The sequence below is a fragment of the Sorghum bicolor genome, chromosome 1, assembly GCF_000003195.3.
Source record: "Sorghum bicolor cultivar BTx623 chromosome 1, Sorghum_bicolor_NCBIv3, whole genome shotgun sequence".
Taxonomy (NCBI): domain Eukaryota; kingdom Viridiplantae; phylum Streptophyta; class Magnoliopsida; order Poales; family Poaceae; genus Sorghum; species Sorghum bicolor.
In genome coordinates this window covers 70793950-70815899 of record NC_012870.2, presented here as the reverse complement: position 1 = coordinate 70815899, position 21950 = coordinate 70793950, and the positions used below count along the sequence as shown (strand labels likewise).

The following is a 21950-nucleotide window of genomic DNA, read 5'->3' as shown; positions in this document are numbered from 1 at the left end:
TAGTTACAGACGCCGCAGGGCGGTTCGACAAACCAGACATGCCTGTCTGTCTCAGCGAGAACTAGGCTTCTAGCGATACAATGAGCATCAATGTTCACTTGCCTATTCTCATGAACAAACTCCACAGCTGAGAAAACTCTAGCTCTATCATTTATTTCTTTAACAATCTGCCCATACGGACCCATTCCATCTCCTTTCAGACTCCTGATGGCATTGTCGCAATCTGAAGCCAAACGGAGAGAAGTGACCAACAGATCCGAAGCAAGGTCCAAACCTTCTCTGCATGCTAAAATTTCAGCAATTTCAGGCTCTGTAATTCCTTCAAAGACAAGACCCGAAGCACCCAGATACTTGCCCTCACAGTCTCTTGCAATGGCTGCTACTGCTATCCTTCTCGAGTTCTTAGACAGGGCAGCATCAACATTTATCTTTACTTGGCCAGCGGCTGGCGGGATCCAGGTCGAACACCGACCAGCTTGCCCGCCCAGCTTTGGCTGCTTCTGTGGCTTGCTAACTTGCAACTGATCACAGTACTCATTGATAAAGTTGTGAGTCGAGAGCGGGCTCTGGAAAATACCTTCATGGATCACCTTTCTTCTTGCATACCAGATAGCCCAAAGTGTGACAGCCACTCGTACCGCATCATCATGTGGTAACGTATCAAACCATCTTGTCAAGCATCCCCTCGCATCAGCATCTTGCGTCCTACAGACATGCTCAACAAGTTCTTCTTTCTCCAAAGCCCAAACGCATTTGGCCATATGGCACTCCATCAGTGAGTGCTTTCACGAATCATCTGCTCCACAAATTTGACAGCGCCCGTGGTCTGCCATGTTTTGTTGATGTAGAACATCTGCTGACGGCAGTGAGGTCCTAGCCAGTCTCCACAAGAACACACTAACTTTTGGAGGGACCTGAACTCGCCATAATAATTTCCACTCCCGTTCTGATTCCTTTCTGTTTGATCTCATCGCATTTTCCACGAGCAATCGCCTCAGGCTCAGCATCCTATAAGCTGATCGAACAGAGAACACCCCTGTCTTCTCATAATGCCAGGCCCAAAAATCTTCTTGTGTCTTATAACTTAACGGAATATTGAGTATAACTTCCACATCTGCTGGCGTAAAAAACTGATGTAGCTTGTCAGTGTCCCAAGACGCCATCGATTGGATGATCAATTCACTGACTCGTTGTGGCTGATTTGGTGCCTCTCCCTGAATCGGCCGCCGGAGGCTATCAGTCGGCAGCCAATCATCTCTCCAAATTGAGGTGGTCTCACCTGTACCGATTCTCTTGATCAAGCCCAATTGCAACACTTCCCTACCATCAAGAATCGACCTCCAGATTTTAGAGGGCGACTGGCCCAGATTGGCTCCCAAGAAATCTGTGTTTGGGAAGTAAACAGCTTTTAGAATCCTCGAGCTCAGCGAGGATGGTTCCTTTAGAGTGCGCCAAGCTTGTTTGGCTAGTAGGGCCAAGTTGAATGATTCAAAATCCCTGAAACCTAATCCTCCCATAGACTTTGGCATCACCATATCATCCCAAGCCACCCAGCTTGTCTTCCTTTTTCCTTCTTTGCTGCCCCACCAGAAACCTCGCACTAAGCTTGTCAAATGTTTGCATAAGCCCCGGGGAAGCTTAAAGCATGCCATAGAATAAGTCGGAATTGCTTGGACAACCGACTTAATCAAAACTTCTTTACCTCCAGATGAAAGGCATTGCTCCATCCACCCTTGGATTCTAGCCCAAATTCTATCCTTTAAATATTTAAAAGCTCCATTTGATGAAGAACCAACATCAGAGGGCATCCCAAGGTACTTCTCACTCAAGCATTCATTATAGACATTCAGGACAGACTTGATCTCAACTCTGATACTCATCAAGCATTTCTTTGCAAAGTGAATAGAGGATTTTTGTTCATTGATCTGCTGACCCGAGGCCGCACAATACACTTGCAAGGCATTCTTGATCAAAACCGCACTCTCTCTATTAGCTTTGAAAAACAGCAGGCTGTCATCTGCAAAGAGTAGGTGGCTAACCATCGGAGCCGTTGGCGCAACCATAATTCCCTTGAGTTCTGATGACTGAACATAAGATTTTAACAGGCACGAGAGGCCCTCTGCTGCAATCAAAAACAGATAAGGAGAGATAGGATCTCCCCGACGAATGCCCCTTGTAGGTTTAAAAGATTCTAAGCAACTTCCATTCAATTGAACTAAAAAAGAGATTGAAGACACTAGCCTCATTATCAACTGTACCCAAAGTTGATGGAAACCCAACTTTGTCATTATAGCCTGTAGATACGTCCATTCTACACGATCATAGGCCTTCTTCATATCCAGCTTCAGAGCACAGCATCTGAGTTCGCTCGGTTTCTTCTGCTTCATAAAATGCAAACACTCATAAGCCGTAATGATGTTATCAGTAATAAGCCTTCCAGGAACAAAAGCCGACTGCTCTTCAGATATTATGTCTGGCAAGATCACTTTCAATCTGTTGGCGGCAACCTTAGAAACAATCTTGTAAATGACATTGCATAAACTGATTGGACGAAACTGACCTAGCTCCTCCGGGCTAGCTACCTTGGGAATGAGAACAATAATTGTGTCATTGATGGATGTCAGATCCTCCTTCCCGCATAAGACAGCAAGAACTGCTTCAGTTACCTCCTTGCCACATAGGTCCCAGTGGCGCTGGAAAAAATGCGCAGGATAGCCATCTGGTCCCGGCGCCTTCGTCGGGAACATTTGAAAAAGGGCTTCTTTCACTTCCTTCTCAGAGAAGGGTGCGATCAGCGCCTCATTCATCTCTACTGTCACCTTCCTTGGAACCTTGCTAAGCACCGCATCCATGTCATTTGTACCCTCTGACGTATAGAGATCCTTGAAAAAATTTATCGTAATGTCGTTCATCTCTTGCGTGTCAGAAGTCAGAGTTCCATCATGCCTCTTTAGTGCCTTGATCATATTCTTCTTCCGCCTCTGGCTAGCTCTTAGGTGGAAAATTTTTGAGTTTTTATCCCCTGCAGCCAGCCATTGCACTCTCGACCTTTGCCGCCACATAATCTCCTCCCTGTGATGGAGCTCATTTATTTTTTCCACCACCTTAATTTCTGCATGGGAAGGTCCTACTCGATCTGGTGACAGCTGCATATTCGCCAGTTCATCTTTTAGCTTTTTCAACTCCCGTCTCACGTTGCCAAAAGTATGTCTCTCCCAGCCACTCAGGCTTGCTGAGACGCCCTTTAGTTTCCTCTGGAGATCCTGCATAGACGCCGCAGAGCCCTCGTTCTCCCAGGCCTCCGACAAAGTCGGCGTGAAGGACTCATGATCCTCCCACATCACTTCAAACTTGAAACACTTCGATCTTTTCTGAATTCTTTCCTCGTCCTTCCAGGACAAAACAATCGGACCATGGTCGGACGCCGCAGCCGATTTATGTTGAACCATTGCCATCGGAAAGCGAGCAAACCAATCCCCTGTCACGAGTGCACGATCAAGACGCACACGACAGTATGATCCACCTGTTACCCTCTTCTCAAAAGTCCATGGACGACCAGAGTAGCCCATATCCAGGAAACCACACACATCAACAACATCACGGAAAGCTGCCATTTGTGCTGCACTTCGTTCCTGCACTCCATCATGTTCTGAAGGGTGTAAGACTTCATTAAAATCACCAATACATACCCAAGGTAGATCAGACGTAGACTTGATGAATTTAATTAGCTCCCACATCTTGTGTCGTTCTCCAACCTGGGCTTCCCCGTACACACAGGTAATTCTCCAAGGGTCAGTGTCACCCTCTTTGATGATAGCATCGATATGGTACTGTGAATACGGTAATAAAGACACACTGATATTGTTGTTCCAAAAAATACCCAAACCACCGCTACGACCGACGCTGCTCACGGCAAAAGCATTGTCATAGCCTAGCGTACTTTTTAACCCCTCTACACGTGCCTTATGCACTTGAGTCTCCAGGACACATAAAATAGTAGGGGTGGCATTCTTCGCTAGCTCGCGAAGCTCCTTGACTGTCGCTGCGTTGCCAAGGCCGCGACAGTTCCAAGAGAGGCAACTCATTGCTCCTCGCAGGTCTCCGCCATGGAGCCCGCTTTATCCGTCTGCATCTTGTCATCGAAAAGTTGCCCCCTCTTTGCCTTCTTCCTTTCCCTTGGCGAGTAATATGGTGGAGGCGGGGGAGGCACAGGGCCTGACCCCTTTTCCCCACCAACGGATGGCTCAGCGCTCTCACCCTTCTGTGCTGCCGGTTTGATCGGGCTGGACGCAGTGTCCGCCAAATCTTCATCTTCCTTGCCGTGCACAGTGCTTCCGTCTAACGCACGCTTCCTGGACCCCGAGTTACTTGACGGGATCACCTTCTCCTTCTCCCTCCACATTGGAGTTCTACCTCTCCCTCTAGCAGCAGTGCGACCACCACGACCAGCCCTTGCCGAAGTCTTTCCTTGTTCTCCGCGACCAGCCTCATAAGCATAGGTCCGGAGTCTTGGTGTGCCCGGACGCCAGGTTTCCCAGCTTGCAACCATCCAGTCCCCGAACTGCACCTCTTCCCTGGCATGCTCGCCTGTTCCACACTCCAGCAGGGTATGTCCCATGAAACCACAATGTCCACAGAAACGGGGAAGCTTTTCGTACTTGACCTGGAGGTAAATTTTCTCCTTCCCTTCCGGCGCAAGGGTCACCACCCGGACCAGAGCTCTTTTTGCTGGCAAAAACACCCTGGCACGGTGGAAATCCCCGCTCTTAGTATTGATCGCCCTTGTCTCCACCTCCTGCACCTCCCCCACCTTCGCCGCCAACTGATTCAGAATAGCTTCATTGCGGTAAAGATGAGGTAATTTATGGATCTGAATCCAAGCCATGACCCGATCGGGAATAACACTCGGCACCGTGGTCGATCCATCAAACTCTTCTAGCATCAGAGCGTAACCCCTAAACAACCAGGGTCCCTCATCCATAATTCTCTTCCAGTCGCCCAAGCAAGAAGCTTGTATGACAAAAAGGTTCTCCTCGATGAAACGAAAGGTCACCTCCTTCGCAGGATTCCATGCAGATCGCATTGTCGACTCCAGCGACGTCACACTGAATTTCTTCGTTGTCAAAAGCTTAGCCGCTGCCATCCACTTCACCTCCGGGAGACTGTCCCGGACCTCCTGCGCAAGGAACACGCCATCCTATTCCGCTTCACTAAGATGAAGCTTTCTCAGCAGTTCGCTCATCTCCAACTCCTCCTTCGGGACCCCCATCCTAGGGGACCCAGCAGCCATGGGGATTGTCGAGTGGCCCTAGACCAAAGCAGAGCGCGCCGAGGCCGGGTAGTCGGGCAGAGCCGACCCCGTGATCAGCCCAAGCACGATGCCCCGATCACGATCTCTCGATCCCCAATCAAAAAACGGTGTGGTTCCCTCGCCGGTAGAAGTCGCCGCCGAGGTCTCTCAAACCCTAGAAAAACCTAGGTCTCTCGTATAAAATTTTTCTCCCCGTACTAGCTAAGGGCACTCCCAATGTAAGACTCTATCACAAAGTCCAAGACAATTAATTACATATTATTTATAATATTTTGCTGATGTGGTAGTATATTTATTGAAGAAAGATGTAGAAAAAATAAGACTCTAAGGTCACTCACAATGCAAGACTCTATCACAGAGTCCAAGACAACTAATTACACATTATTTATGGTATTTTGCTGATGTGGCAGCATATTTATTGGAGAAAGAGTTAGAAAAAATAAGACTTCAAGTCTTATTTAGACTCCAAGTCCACATTGTTCGAGGTAATAAATAACTTTAGACTCTATGATAGAGTCTGCATTGTGAGTGCCCTAAGTCTTATTTAGACTCTAAGTCCACATTGTTCGAGGTAGTAAATAACTTTAGACACTATCACAGAGTCCAAGACACTTGATTACATATTATTTTATGGTATTTTGCTGATGTGGCAGCATATTTATTGAAGAAAGAGGTAAAAAAAATAAGACCCCAAGTCTTATTTAGACTCTAAGTCCACATTGTTCGAGTTAATAAATTACTTTAGACTCTATGATAGAGTCTGCATTGTGAGTGCCCTAAACGTCCTAAATATATTATATATATAGGTATAAACAGGTTATTCAACGCATAGATTGTGGCTCCGTCTTTAAACTATTTAATGCATTGTATCTAGATAGGATCAACTATAAATAAATTTTTACATACCATTGTATGGCTATTTATAGAAAATATATAAGGATAAATAAGAGCAATATGATTGCAATGTTTTTTTACAAACCATCAATATAATAATTATGTTATATACAATTGTAAAGTATGTTGTCTAATTTTCTTTGTTTCCATAACTTTGCCATATGTGTTCAATTAGATCATTTTTAACTTTCCTATGTGTTGTCTGAGCTCTGATAGTGGAACTTCCATTCATCGCTTTTGGAGGGCGTAAATATTCTCTACCAAAACATTTAATCACTCGTTCAACAAATTTTCTCAAGATGGGGAGTGAGTTCACATGTTGCAGATGGTGATCTCAGTTTTTATGAGAACAAATAGCATTACAGATAGAAACATATTGATAGACTTGGTCAGATTCATTCTCATAAAAAAAATCAGAAATAGCATCAGGTAGATAGATGTATGCACTCATGTGAGCCAGGCTCTCATACATGAGCCAGGGTCACGTAGTAGTAGAGCGTGACTCGTATATGAGAGCGTGGCTCGTGTTTGGTTGGTTGTATCTGGCTAGCTCGGCTGAGACGAGATATTGTTTGGTTGTGTGTACGAGACGTTGCATAAAACAAAAAAAAATATAAAATTTTTATTAAAATTTTTATTTTATGCAAATATACTCTTAACATTCTTATTTTATCTAATTATGCCTTAAATATCTTTAAAACATATTAATATCACTAAACAGTTGTCCGAGCCAACCAGGCCCAAGAAGAACCTCCTCAGCCCAAGCCTGGAGAGACCTTTTGCATATGCTCAACCAAGCTCAGGAACAGCTCCAAGCAACAAAACACGAGCAGGCTGCACCCTGCATCCGGGATGCTCGTTCGACCATGCGGACAACCAAACAGCCCCTAAAAAGAGGGGCGTTGTACATGCCCTTAGGGGTGCGTTTGATTTCCTGTATCTGGGCGGCCTAGCCAGCCGGCCGAGCCAGGTCCAAATGGGACAAGTATTGTGTTTGGTTGTCATGTTCTTGCATAACTGAGCTTAGGTGCGTACGTGTTTGATTGCCTGCATAAAAGAGTAGGATAACTCTAGACTTAGAACATGGTAAGGTTACCCTATACATTGGCATTATCATTTCATCAAACATGTGCACAATAGAGACCAACAGAACCAAAGACGGACGCAGACCCCATACACATTCACTTCAACTCTTTTGCAAAAACCATTAGATCTTCATAAAATTGATTGTTCAGCATTATAATGTAGCGGCTTTTGACTAGTCCATTGCATAATTGTCTGCGTTCTTGGTACATAAAAGAGTCTATTTGCTTCAGAGCTGTCACAGTGAAATAGTTCCGAAGCTGGTGAGAATCATGGGGCTTATCCTCTCAGCCATGTGTTCCTGTAGGACGAGTTGTCACGCCGCGAAGCATCATGTGGTTTGTACTCCATCAGATAGCTGTGTGGCAGCTTGAGGTGCCTCTTGATAGAATCCCTCAATGCCATCACAGCCTGAACGGCAAAAGACATAAATGGGTAACACAGCATGAACATAGTATCTGAGCAGTATCATGTGCTGTCACTAACCTGATGGTCTGATGCGTTCCGATTCCAGACGCTCAGAATGTCTTCATTGAAACGGACACTAAGCACAACACCACAAACATCATCACTATATTCAAGTTGGTCGCCTACTAGCACCAGCACCTGAAGATCAAAAATATAATGGTAAACAGAATTGAAATCAAATCATCATACATGTCGAAATCAATCTACATCATGAACACATTTTGGACACTCAGGCATCAAGCCTGATGCCAATGAGATAAATTTATAGGAGTAACATTATAAAATTAATTAATTGGCTGCAAAGACTGAATGGAACAATAACTTCCCTGTGTAACAGTGCATTGTGTGAATGTGGCTTCGATGATTAACAGTCATGACATGAAACAACGAGATAGTGCTATATGGCTAAATGGTACAAATGTTGTAGGCATGGATTGGCAGGCTGGAAAAGTGCAAAAATAAGCGACTTTACTCTCTGTCTCTCTCTTCATATGAGTGCAGAACAAGGCATATAAGAATGAGAAATCAGCTAGGAAGGGGGTATTCATATTCCCCCAGTTTCAGATCCAGCCCCTGTTAATCCCATCAGATAGATATCATATTAATAAACACAAATGTACAAAAAAAATCAGTGGATCACACATGAACACAATATATATAATCTAATCAGTCTACTAGATGTTTCTACGAAGCAATATAACCAAAAAGGTCGGTTGACTGTTCATTGTTCTATGTTAATTCTTGGCTGATGGGCTAAAATGCTCCATCTTGTAACAACTATATTATCAGTAGTCATAACCTCAGATGAAGATATACTTGATGACTTAAAAAATATCAATTTCAGAAACATCCATTTAGTAGTATCTAGCATATAACAAGTAACAACAACAAAGCCTTTTTTAATACGTATGACCGTTCTATTTATTCCATGGCTAACATCTTCATTGATATACCCATCTCTCATCCTCGTTGTCTCATTGATATCCCCATCTCTCAGTAGCATAAATTCCAGACATCGAAAGATATCCTTCTTGGGCAGCACCTGACCCTCCAAACTAACATCTCCCTCCTCATGTCTATTGTGCCAAAGCCACACCTCATATAATAAGTTTCAGTTCTGCTACATCTACAACCTTCTAACTCTAGAGTTTGCAGCCACAAGTCTAGTTTCCTATCTACTCACACCCAACACCCATCTTTTCATGAACTATCACTACCTCGTCAGCAAAAGAAGCAAACACCATAGGGTATCTCTTTGTATGTCCCCTGTGAACACATACATCACCAAGGCATAGTACATCTAGCATAAGATGCAAGAAACAAAATGTAATGCCATGCTTCAATAAATTTATTACTGTGCATGACTGAACCATTGAACCAAAGAATGGGTGTTTTTAGAGTGCAAAATTAGGTAATCTGTTGATGGTGTTCAATTGTCCATTCAATCAACTTGGACATCAAGCTATTAACCACATGTTGCTCTTTATTTTATTTTATTTTTTTTAAAAAAAAAGATAGCAAGATGGAAACTAAGGAAACATCTGCACAATAGAGATTGGAAAACATATGTCGAGCCAAACATGTCAAACCACAGATATGATGGCTATTGATCTACATTTTGCACCCATTTTGCAAGCAATTTCATTAAGTTCACATGCGGGAGGCAAACAAAATGACATTAGATATTATATTCACAAATGTTAGCAGGTAAGGAAATGAATTGCATTCACAATGCCATCGCCCAAGTCACAACTACAGTCCAAATCAATGCTCACAGCTCAAAAGTTCAGGCAAAATGAATATGCAGTTCAATTAAATTAATTTAAGCAACAACAAACATAATGAAGAAATATAGTTCAATAGAACCATGTAAACTATAGATATGACTTGCAAGAAAGCTCAACCAGCAACCATAACAACATATAACAACAGAGAATATCGTTGGGACTAGTTTCAACTTTCAAATTGTTCCACACCAAAACATGTCTCACTGCATAAAAATAATCCTACCATCAAGCTTGTTTTGTTTCATCATGTGTTCAACTTGCCATCACATGATTTTAATGGCATGATCATGCCCCTCATTTCTTATCTTCATTTTGGTCATGACAAATAACTACTAACCCATTCCATTCTGTAAACAAAAGAGGACTAGGACAAGGTTATCTTGATTGGCTTCCAATACGTGAAAGAATGGGTTGGTCTATGGCACTCCATATAATAGCTTGCCAATCAAAGAGTGATTCATTGGTAGGATGCTCCCAAGGTGGACGAGATCATAATAAGATGAGATCATTCTGCATATGGTATCAAACAAGCCAACGTAACTATGTATTATCATAGAGTAGGTGCTTAGTTAATGGATGGGTTTGGGGTTTAACCAAAATATGATCAACTGCAGCAAACAATCTCATAAAAGCACATACATTGACAGTACAAGTTCACTTACCAAATCCTCCCAGAAACGACCTGAAACTGCCTTTTTGAATCTAATTATCCACTTGCCACCATTCTGATTTGCAGGATCCTGGCCAATTGAAAACCATTAACCACTAGCAACAGGGACAGACATACAGCACGCAAACAGAGAGACGGCAGAGAACGACAAGTTCTGAATAATACCTCCCAGAGGGGACGGATGCCGTCCTTAAAGAGATGAAGGTCAGTGGGGCTCGGCAGTGAAGAAGGGCGCGCAAGGTGGCAGTAGCAAACCCAGAACGATTCGACCTTCAAGTATATATTCAAAAAAAAAAAGGAAACAGCAGTCAGCTGAACTGAAATTAGGAATCCCCACAACAACTACAACCATCCGAGAGACATACTGTGCTGAAATCGATGATCTTCTTGATGTTGTCCTCGTACGCCTGCGACCTCGCTCCAGGCGTCCGGCGGGTGTACCAGAGCACGAGTTTGCGCTGCAGACACGCAGCCCAGATTCACTGAGTCAAATCCACTTGTACAAACTCACGAATTAATCTACCAAGCGCAACGGTGATGGGGGGTGCCAAGTCTCCAGTTAGTTGAGGCGTGCGACAGATCTAGCTGCGGCGGGGTCTTACCCTAAGGGGGTGGAGGCCAGCCTTGAGGTCGCGGTTGCGGCGCTCGGTCTCCTCCGCATCCGCTTCGTCTTCCTCGGCGGCGGCGGGCGCGTCATCCTTCCGCGCGTGCGGTAGCTGCTGCTCCTCCTGCTCGGCCTCCTTCTTCTCCACCGCCGCCTCCATAGTTCGCCTTTCCACAGCGTTTTTTTTTTTTTTTTTGGTCGGCTGGATGTGGGAAGCTGGTTTGGTCAGAACTCTCGGGCAGGAGGCAAGGACAGGTCTTGGGCCTTCGGAATGGGCCTTTTGTATCTGAAATTTGCCATTTTCAATATATTGTTTAGATTTGAATTTTTTTCACCTAAAGAGAAAATTTTTTGTGAAATTGGGGCCTAGGAATTAAAAGGGGCCAAAAAAATTTGGGGGCCAAAATTTTGGGCTGCAACTATGCACGCACTCCCATGGAAGCCTACCAATAACAACTGCAACTGCATACAGCCTAAGTTGTGTCAGAAAAAATTTACCAAACTAAACACCTAAAACTTTTCGTGTGCGTCCGACCACAAAAAAATTTTACCACTTTGACCAAAAAAATTCAAATCTAAACAGGGCTTAGGCCTTGTTTAGTTCGCAAAAATTTTCAAGATTTCCCGTCACATCGAATCTTTGGTCGTATGCATGGAGCATTAAATATAAACGAAAATAAAAACTAACTGCACAGTTTACCTGTAATTTGTGAGATAAATCTTTTGAGCCTAGTTACTTCGTGATTGGATAATGTTTGTCAAATAAAAACGAAATGCTACAGTAGCCAAAAACAAAAATTTTTGCCAACTAAACAAGGCCTAAATAGATTGAGTTCTCAACTTTCTACGATGTATACCTATAGTTGCACTATGAATGTACATAGTATTTAAAAGTTTTAAATAATCTTAAGTATATATTTTTAAAGGGTTTTTTATGATTTCCCGAACAAAGGATTTACACTGAATATCTCCCCTCTTTCTTTTGGTGGGCCATCTCCAGAGTCCAGACGATCGAAGTTCCATCAAAATGTTCTCGATAGAATGATGTCCAGTCAACATTCTGAAAAGAAAAATAGGAAATCATATTCACAAAATTCCAATCTGTATTTTCTTCGGAAATAACCCTGCTCACACTGCAGGTCACAACTATGGCCTTTGAGGTTCTAAAACGTGAACCCAAAGTGACTCCCAAAATGGAGTCGCGTGTAGGTTTTTTAGATGAAGGAATCGTGTGTACGTATTGAGTTCAAACCTGGAAACTTGACGTGTTACAGCTTGTTATTCCACTGGCGGAGCCACTCTCCGCCAAAATATAAAAGAAATCTTGTTTATATTTATATAGAATTCTGTGATTTTATAGTTAAATATTTTTGTTTAATGAGAATTGCCCGGGCTCCTCAAATCTTCTGGCTTCGCCACTGTGTTATTCCCTTTATAGGGAAACTCGACAGCACACATCATAAAAGTGAAACTCTTATCGATGCTTGAAGTGTTTTAATTTATTGAGGGGCTATATCATATAATCCTAAAAAAAAGTGTTTTTCATTACTACGTTTGTGCTAGTGCGTTGCCAGCCTAAGAAGCATGTGACTATGCAACAAAGTATTCTATCCATTGTACATGTGGACATGACTTGCAGAAGGGTCTTAGGCCTTGTTTAGATGCGAAATTTTTTTAATTTCATTACTGTAGTACTTTCGTTTGTTTATGGTAAATATTGTCCAATCATAGACTAACTAGGATCAAAATATTCGTTTCATGATTTACAGACAAAACTGTATAATTAGTTTTTGTTAGTCATCAGGTTCCTTAAAGACCACTGCCGATTCTCAGCACGAGAGCGATTCACGCGCCCAGGAAGTCCCGGTGATGCGACACGTGGCTTTGGCCATTTTACAAAAACACTCTGTATGCTTGCAAACATTTCACGCATAACCCCTTAATGAAAAATTTATTTCAACGTGAAGAAGACAAAATTCAACATTCTTGTTGCCCCCAAATTGTATTCTAGGCCTTGGCCTTGTTTAGTTCGCAAAAAAATTGGCTTTAGCTAATATAGCACTTTCGTTTGTATTTCACAATTATTATCCAATCATGAAAGAAAAAGGCTCAAAAGATTTGTCTCACAAATTACAAGAAAACCGTATAATTAGTTTTTATTTTTATCTATATTTAATGCTCCATGCATATGTCCAAAGATTCGATGTAACGGATAATCTTAAAAAAATTTGAGAACTAACCCTTGTTTAGTTACACCCAAAACCCAAAAACTTTTCAAGATTTCTCGTCATATCAAATCTTGCGGCACATGCATGAAACATTAAATATATATAAAAGAATAACTAATTGCAAAGTTTACCTCTAATTTGCAAGACGAATCTTTTGAGCCTAATTAGTCCATGGTTGGTTAATAATTGCCAAATAGAAACGAAAATACTACGGTACCCAAAATCTCTTCACCTCCTCAACTAAGGTCTTGTTTAGATTCAAAAGGTTTTTAGATTTTGACATTGTAGCACTTTTATTTTTATTTAATAAACATTGTCAAATCATAGAGTAACTAGGTTTAAAAGATTCGTATCACGATTTACGGATAAACTATGTAATTAGATATTCTTTTTATCTATATACATTTAATGTTTCATGCATATGCTATAAGATTCGATGTGATGGAGAATCTTGTAAAATTTTAAGTTTTTGAGTGCATCTAAACATGGCCTAAACAAGGCCTTATATTATTGCTTCACAATTTGAATGGTAGGGCGCCCGGAAGGGCGCTTTCTTTTCTAGTCTATATTTAGTACTTCATGCATGTGCCGTAAGATTCGATGTGACGGGAAATCTTGAAAACTTTTTGGATTTCGATGGGAACTAAACAAGGCCTTAGCTAGTTCAATGCAAATCAAACAATCAAAACAGAATGTCATCAGCGTGAATGTACTTGCAGAGCGGTCGACGGAGAAGTGCGAGAGGACTGGCGGCCGGGCGGGCGATGCAGAAAGTCACCTCGAGGGGCACACCGGTGCTCGTCTTGGACGTGGCGGTGGTGGCGTGGCGTTGCGGCGAGGCCTAGGGTCGAGGTATCCATCAGGACGGAGCTTGGGATATCGCGGCTGCCTTGGGCTCGCGGCTCGTAGCGGTGACCATGGGTCCGATCGATCAATCCACAACCAAATCGGAGAAGACGCGGAGGGACGCTTGGTGCCACACTGAAATCTGTTCCAGCTGTGAAGGAAAACGATAAATCGTTGCATCTTAGATATTGGGCCGTTTTCGTTGGCGGGCCAATGCGCTGTCTGAAGGTCTAGTCTGCTACAAATTGGCCACCCGACCCGACACATAGGAGAATGCCTTTGGGTGGACCGTTTTCCTTCATCACAAATCATCATCAAACAGATGATGATCTTCAGTCAACTTTCCGAATCATTTTACGTAGGAATCCATATATACTACTCCTATGTCAAGCAATTTGTTTGATGAGTATACCAAGCACACAACTATGGCATACTTGCTTCCAAACCGAGAAAATCCATATATGAGTTGACTTATAAATGGAATCGCCTATAGCCAATTTGTTCAGACATGGAAGCTTCAAAGCATGGCCTTGATTAGTTCACCTCAAAAACCAAAAAGTTTTCAAGATTCTACGTCACATCGAATCTTACGACATATGCATTGAAGTATTAAATGTAGACGAAATAAAAAACTAATTGCACAATTTACCTGTAAATCGCGAGACGAAACTTTTGATTCTAGTTAGTTTATGATTAGACAATATTTGCCATAAACAAACGAAAGTGCTACAGTAATAAAAATCAAATTTTTTTCGGATCTAAACAAGGCCCATGTGTTGGAATTTGGAAGTCATGGCGCATTCCTTGTTCACAAAAACTCGACAACGCGAAGTAATGTCTACCAGAAAAAGCTGGACGCTTTAAGTGTTTTAACAGGACCAGATCGCAATCTTATTCCCTTCTTCAAATCAGATTCATTTTCCATGATATATTAATAAAACTCAAAAAAAGGCGAGAGGAAGAACGTCGGCACGTCATTCTTCTCCCCTACCCGGCTACTCCAGACAGGCAAACACCGATCTCGACTCCTGAAATCCCAGTTCCCAAGCAGAATAAACGGCGTTCGAAGGAACAACGGGCAGAAAGAAAACCGGCGCACACGCCCACGCGCCCACTACGCACGCCCACACCCACCTCCCCCACCGCCTATTTCCCCGCACTTCCGGGCTGTGGCAAGCTCTGGCCCCCCAAACCCCGCACTTCCACTCCGCCTCGCCAAACTTTCCCCTCGGCCTCCGCCCGCACTTCCACCACCGCGTCCACCTCGCAGATGCCCCAGTAGGCTCCAAAAATCCAAAGCCATCCCTCCCCAACCCTCCCATCGACCCCCCACGGCGGCATGACGACCCGATCCAACGGCGATGGCCACGGCCACGGCGGCGCGGGGTCCTGGTACCCGCAGCGCCGCCCGCACTACGGGTACGGCGGCGGGTCCGCCTCCTTCCGCGGCTGCTGCTGCTGCCTCTTCCTGCTGCTCACCTTCCTGGCGCTCCTCGCCCTGGCCGTCGCGCTCGTCGTCGTGCTCGTGGTGAAGCCCCGCAAGCCGCAGTTCGACCTCAACCAGGTGTCCGTGCAGTACCTCCTCGTGGCCTCGCCCACGTCCCCCGCGGCGTCGTCCCCGGCCGGCGTGCCCCCCGCCGCCCCGGGCGCCGCCTACCTCTCCCTCAACATCACGCTGCTCTTCACCGCCGAGAACCCCAACAAGGTGGGCATCCGGTACGGCGCCACCGCGTTCGACGTCATGTACCACGGGGTGCCGCTCGGGGTGGCGGCGGTGCCCGGGTTCGAGCAGCCCGCGCACAGCACCCGCCTGCTCCAGACCCGCGTCATTGTCGACCGCTTCAACGTGCTCCAGACCGACGCGCAGGATCTCATCCGCGACGCCGCGATCAACGACCGCGTCGAGCTCCGCATCACCGGCGACGTCGGTGCGAAGATCCTCGTGCTCGGCTTCTCCTCGCCAAAAGTGCAGGTACGAATCGACACGCCACCCGCAACGGGAAACCAACAACTTCCGGTCGCTTCCTCCGCAAGTGTTTTTAGCTACTCTACTTAAAAACACTTCCACGGGCGAAATTGATGTGATGTGTGAACGAACCCCAAACCTGCAGGTGTCGGTGGATTGCGCGATCGCCATCAGCCCGAGGAGCCAGTCGCTGAAATACAAGCAGTGCGGCGTTGACGGGCTAAGCGTGTAGGAACCAAGCCGCCGCCGCCGCAGAAGCTGTAATCCAGTGGAGACGGTTAAATTAAGTGGGTGGATCTGTACGTCGATTCTAATTTCCCTACTCTGTGGGGTTTGGTTTCGTTCATGTGCTTAGGTGGTAAATTTTGAGCTCTTACTTTAGAGGAGGCTGCTGATTTTGTGAATTATTGCTGCTTGCAATCAGTAGTTATCAGTATGACCATGGTTATGCCTACATTCATCGGTCGCCATGAGCAATTGCTTAGGAGCTAAGGGAAGTGGTGGGCAGAGATGTGAGGGAGCGGAAGAAGCCACCGGAATCCCGTCGCTTTTGCTGCTATCTTCCTCATCCCCGGGTTCGTCTGTGATTGTTTCGTTTCGTTTCGGAGTTGGTGGGTCTGCGCTGTCTGCCATGGCTTTGTCTGTCTAATCTGGTTTACTTCGGCCCGTAGGCCGTAGTGGTAGTGAGCTGGGCATGGGAGCTTGGGAGGGAGAAGTTAGGCCGGGATAGTACTGAGGCCTTGTTTAGTTCGCAAATTTTTTTTGTTTTTAGGTACTGTAGCATTTTGTTTTTATTTGACAAACATTGTCCAATCACGGAGTAACTAGGCTCAAAAGATTCATCTCACAAATTACAGGTAAACTGTACAGTTAGTTTTTATTTTCGTCTATATTTAATGCTCTATGCATGCGATTAAAGATTCGATATGACGAGAAATCTTGAAAATTTTTGCGAACTAAACAAGGCCTGATAGTGTGGGTGGTTGATTCCTCACTTTCATGATAGTGGTGGGGTCAAACCGTCAAAATTTTACTGCGATTTACGACTCCATGATGGGGCAAAACGGGAAGGGGAACGTAAGCAGGGGAATTTGTAAATGCGGACTTTGTATGTAGGTCGTCGCGTGAACTGTGTCGTCTACACATCTCATACTGTCAGGTCAGATAGTTGTATAAAAAAATGTGTGAGCTACTGACTTCAAATCTCAGTTCGCACATGGCACGGTGAGTTTTGTGCCTGTTTTCTGGTGAATTTACAAGAGAGATGCCACCAGGGTCTTGGTTTGTTGATTCCCATGTTATGTTGCATATGCTTGTACAAATTTACGCTGGATTTGAATAACTTTTTGGTTGAAGTGCTTCTAGGCTTGAATTCAGTTACCGAAGCAAATTAATTTGCGGAATGCAAATCTAGTTAAAGAGTTCTGCTTGAAGGGGTTATGAGCTCTCAAAATCTTATGGACCATAGGTATAGTGTGTTCCAATCTTGTAGAAACAAAATACCATCACTTGTTTTCTTTTCCTTCTCACAACTTGCCGGTTGCTGTGGACATCTCACCCGCCTAAGCTCACACTGCTTGACTAAACCAACTCAGGTTGCTGCATTTCTAATCCGTTGATCGCGGTGAAATGCGGCAGCCACCAGCCAGTCGTGTTCATGAATGTATCCACGGAGCAGCTTGTTTTCCTTGTTTGACGTTTTGCCTTCGGTTTTGGTCTATAGCGACCATCGTACTTGACCTAACAATGACTCACGAGCGGCTACCGTAACAACGCCGTTTCCTCCATCGCTGGACCTGGACATGCGTCTTTATCATTTGTCTTGGCCTCGTCGATTTTCTGATTTCGGACTCGCTGCAACCTGTCCGTTTCGCACTTGATAGTCGGAGCGAGCTTGGAAGAGAGCGAACAACTGAGCCTGGAGAATCACGTGGCGCAGACGTACAGAGGACCAGGCGCACACAGAGACATTTCTGGGGAATAGACTGCTGCATCCTTGCAATCGGTGGAAATTGGCTAGGCGCTTCATCAGATGAGCACTTTTGGCCTGTTTGGGTTTGGCAGTCAGCAAAGATTTTATTAGCTTCTGTTAGCGGGCAGAGAATCCAATAATACACTGTTCTGTCATGCACTCATGCGGTCATGCCATCTCTCTGCACATGAGACGTGGCTAAGGCTAATTATTACCCGAAGTTAAAAGTTACTTCTCACAGAATATGTGATGTTTTAGATTTGTTCTAAATTAAATCATTTTAAATTTGATCAAATTATATAAAATAATAATAATAATATGATATCAAATGAGTATTATTAGATTTATTATTAAATATATTTCTCTTCATTTCAAATTATAAGTCGTTTTGATTTTTTGGCTCATCCATTTCGTTGTGTATTTAGACATATTATTATATATCTAGATGCATAGCAAAATGGATATACCAAAAAGTCAAAGCAACTTATAGTTTGAAACGGACAAAGTATTTTCATAATCTGCCTATTTGGTGTCATAATTATCAATGTTCTTTTCTAACTTTGGTTAAACTTGAAATGATTTGACTTAGCACGAATCTAAAATATCGAACCGATGGAGTGGCTCGCTAAAATTTAGTAACCGTTTATATCTTTTCTAATTTCTAGGAATAGATATTTGGTAAAAGAAATACCCTCTACAAACCTATTTGATTGGATATCAAAATATAAATATCCTCTATTTCAGGCCTTGTTTACTTCCAAATTTTTTTGCAAAATATGAATAGTAGCACTTTCGTTTGTATTTGACAAATATTGTCCAATTATGGACTAACTAGTATAGGCTCAAAAGATTTATCTCGTCAATTCCGACCAAACGGTGCAATTAGTTTCTATTTTTATCTATATTTAATACTTCATGCATACATCTAAAGATTTGATGTGACGGGGAATCTGAAAAATTTTGCAAAATTTTTGGGTAACTAAACAAGGCCTCAGATTTCTCGCTAGTAAAAATGGAGATTGAGAATGAGTCTAGATTGTGGACAAGATATATAAAGTTGTTGGAGAATACAAAGATATATAAAAAAAATTTTACTCGATGACTTTTCAAATGGTGCTTTAAGTCAGTCTCAATGGAAGTTTTATGGCACAGTTTCCAAACACTTTATTTTTAAAACAATGCAGAAGAGTTCATCTCCGTGAAACTATGTTTACTCTCATGAAACTCTTATCATCTTTCTCTCATCAATATAGTTCCACATCAGCATATTTAACGTGCATAGAACTTCTATGAAACCTCTATTGAGACTAGCCTTAGGGCACTCATAATGCAAGACTCTATCACAGAGTCCAAGACAATTAATTACATATTATTTATGGTATTTTGCTGATGTGACAACATATTTATTGAAGAAAGAGGTAAAAAAAATAAGACTCCAAATCTTATTTAGACTCTAAGTCCACATTGTTTGAGGTAATAAATAAATTTAGACTCTACGATAGAGTCTGCATTGTGAGTGCCCTTAGAGAGTAGATTTTAAAAAAGTCTGTTAAGATGCTCTAACATTGTCTGCCTAGCTACGTTTGGTTAATAGATATAGTTAAGAGCTTGACTAACTTTGAGATCTTCTATTTGGATCACCAAAAACTACTTTTTACACCCTCAATTCCAAATTATAAGATGTACATGAATCCTCCACCAACAAATGCTCGAGGAACCTCGGCACGGGCGCGGTGCCCACGCGGAGCGATCCCTCCAGGACCTGCACCACCTGCCACATGGTCGGCCTGAGCGCCTCGCTCTGCTGTATGCACCAGCACGCGACGTTGCACGCGCGGCCGAGCTCCTCCACGTCCGCGTCCCCCGCCAGGCGCTCGTCCAGCAGCGCCAGGAACTGCCCCTCGCGGACCTTGGTCGCGGCCCAGAGCGGGAAGTAGCAGCCGCCGCCGCCGGGCGCCGCGGCGTCACGGTTCCTCCGCCCGGAGATGAGCTCCAGGAGCATCATCCCGTAGCTGTACACGTCGGCCTTGGCCGTGATGGGGAGGCCCAGGATCCACTCCGGCGCCAGGTACCCCACCGTGCCGCGCGCGGTCGTCAGCGCCTGGCTGAAGTCGCGCCCGATCAGCTTCGCCATGCCGAAGTCCGCCACCTTGGGGCAGAACCCGGCGTCGAGGAGGATGTTCTCCGGCTTGACGTCGCAGTGCACGATCCGCTCCTGGCACTGCTCGTGGAGGTAGGCCAGCCCGCGCGCGACGCCGGCCATGATCCCGAACCTGGCGCGCCAGTCCAGCAGCCTGAAGCTGTGGCCCGACAGCACGGACGCCAGGGAACCGTTGGGCATGTAGTCGTAGACCAGGAGCCTCTCGTGCCTCGTGGCGCAGAACCCTCGGAGGCGGACGAGATTGACGTGCTGGATCGTGCCCAGCGTCCTGACCTCCGTGCGGAACTGCTTCTCCCCCTGCGCGGAACCCTCGAGCCGCTTCACGGCTACCACGGTGTGGTCAGGGAGCGTCCCTCTGTACACGGAGCCGAAGCTGCCCATCCCCACCTTCTGTGAGTAGTTCTTCGTGCACTGCGCGAGGTAACCATAGCTGAACACGATGAGAGAGCCGTCATGGTGCACGGTCTCGTCACGGCGTCGAACCCTGGCAAGAACAAAGAGCAGCAGGCAGAGTATCGCGAGAGCAATAGCTGAGGACACGCCAATAATGCGAAAACGACCATCTCTCTGGTTTGCAGCAACAAGGTCGGCGGCGGCGACTCTGAGGAACAGCGTAGAAGCCCCGGCATCGCCGACGGAGAGCTGCTGAACGTTGCGAAGGTCACCGTCCCACACCAAGCAGCTGTCCGCATAGGCATAAGCCGTGCAAGAGCAGTTTCTCAGGCACGCCGATGCACAGTCTCCGGAGCTGCCAGCAGCCGCCACCAGGGAGTAGCTGCCGGGCCCGGGCAACTGGACATTTTGCAGCGGGAGAAACCCATCCGTCGACGACGCGTTGCCGCCGCACTGCAAGGTCGTCTTCCTCGCGCAGCCGGCGCTCCAGAGCTGGTTGACCCAGTCCCCCTGCGCCGCGGGGTGGAACCCCGGCAAGCACCGGCAGTACTGCGAGCTGGACACGTCGCAGAGGCCGAACGGCCCGCACACGGAGTACACGTCGCACTGCGACGTGGGGGTCGCCCAGTGCAGCAGCCACTGCCCGGACGCGTCGGACCAGTCGTACATGGTGAGCTGCCCGTGAGGGCTCATCACCAGCCTCGAGACGGTCGACGGGTCAACGACGCGGAACGAGTAGCTCACCTCGTCGCTGCTGTTGACGAAGACGAACGTGTACTTGGCCGGCGACGTGCCCATCTCGGGGATGGGGACGAAGTAGCGCCCGTTCCAGGCGCCGATGTCGTGGTAGACGGTCGTGCCGTTCCACAGGAAGACGTACTGGGCCGATCCGTGCGGGTCGACCCGGTCCATGTACAGCCCCGTGGACGGGTCGGTGGCGCTCCGCCACGACCGGAGCGCCTGGTACGCGCCGGTGCTCTTGTTCAGCCCGACCCAGCCGCCTGGCACCAGCGTGTCGGTCGGGTGGTCGAAGCTCTGCCAGATGATCGCCGACGAGTTGCCGCCCCGCCGGCACCGGCCACGCAGGACCAAGTTGCCGGTGTCGAGGAGTACCGCCACGGCCGTGCCTTCGTCGCACGGACGTGTCGAGTTGGATGACCAAACCGTCGTCTTCTTCGACCGGTTTCCCGTTACGACTAGGAGGAGTAAGCTGCCGTCCTGAGCCACGGTGAGCTCCGCGGACGACGGGTCGGCGATCGGGGAGTCTCTGTTCATCACCCAGACGACGGTCTGTCCCGGGATCCGCTTGTACCATATGCCGACGTAGTAGGTGGAGTTTCCGGCCGGGGAGAAGAAGCCCAGCTCGAACTTTTCTCCCGCCGACACCAGCGTCCGGTTCCCGGTGAGAGAATCTCCAGCGGAGAGCGAGTCGCTCGCCGCGGCAGATGACGACGGCCTCCCGAACAAGCACGGGAGCAAGAAGAGCAGGGCGAGATGGCGCCACGAACACATATACGTCCGCGCGTGCGGCAGGGCCGACCGTAACAAAAAAACTCTGTATGCTGAT

At 45.8% G+C, this 21950-nt stretch overlaps 3 protein-coding genes across 3 annotated transcripts; 1 reads left to right on the top strand and 2 right to left on the bottom strand.

The window, feature by feature from the left end:
- LOC8078815 (eukaryotic translation initiation factor NCBP) lies at positions 7386-11065 on the bottom strand. Its single transcript, XM_002465468.2, has 6 exons — positions 10816-11065; positions 10579-10671; positions 10379-10483; positions 10206-10283; positions 7775-7894; positions 7386-7699 (listed from the first exon to the last, which is right to left on the bottom strand). Exons 1-6 carry the CDS (start codon positions 10975-10977, stop codon positions 7568-7570), a joined length of 690 nt encoding a protein of 229 aa, XP_002465513.1. The 5' UTR covers positions 10978-11065; the 3' UTR covers positions 7386-7567.
- Positions 15017-16334, top strand: LOC8054297. The gene is made up of 2 exons (XM_002468097.2): positions 15017-15863; positions 16003-16334. The coding sequence occupies exons 1-2, from the start codon at positions 15231-15233 to the stop codon at positions 16087-16089; spliced, it is 720 nt and encodes a 239-aa protein (XP_002468142.1). The 5' UTR covers positions 15017-15230; the 3' UTR covers positions 16090-16334.
- LOC8078814 (G-type lectin S-receptor-like serine/threonine-protein kinase At2g19130) lies at positions 19443-21950 on the bottom strand. Its single transcript, XM_021451316.1, has one exon. The coding sequence runs from the start codon at positions 21893-21895 to the stop codon at positions 19484-19486; it is 2412 nt and encodes an 803-aa protein (XP_021306991.1). The 5' UTR covers positions 21896-21950; the 3' UTR covers positions 19443-19483.

What these genes read in the sequence shown, in the direction of transcription:
- LOC8078814 (XM_021451316.1), bottom strand. Translation starts at nt 21,895, where the DNA reads ATGTGTTCGTGGCGCCATCTCGCCCTGCTCTTCTTGCTCCCGTGCTTG.
- LOC8054297 (XM_002468097.2), top strand. Translation starts at nt 15,231, where the DNA reads ATGACGACCCGATCCAACGGCGATGGCCACGGCCACGGCGGCGCGGGG. An exon ending in TCTCCTCGCCAAAAGTGCAG is followed by an intron (nt 15,864 to 16,002) that starts GTACGAATCGAC and finishes CCAAACCTGCAG; the next exon opens with GTGTCGGTGGATTGCGCGAT.
- LOC8078815 (XM_002465468.2), bottom strand. Translation starts at nt 10,977, where the DNA reads ATGGAGGCGGCGGTGGAGAAGAAGGAGGCCGAGCAGGAGGAGCAGCAG. An exon ending in GCATCCGTCCCCTCTGGGAG is followed by an intron (nt 10,284 to 10,378) that starts GTATTATTCAGA and finishes TCAATTGGCCAG; the next exon opens with GATCCTGCAAATCAGAATGG. An exon ending in GGAACGCATCAGACCATCAG is followed by an intron (nt 7,700 to 7,774) that starts GTTAGTGACAGC and finishes TTTGCCGTTCAG; the next exon opens with GCTGTGATGGCATTGAGGGA.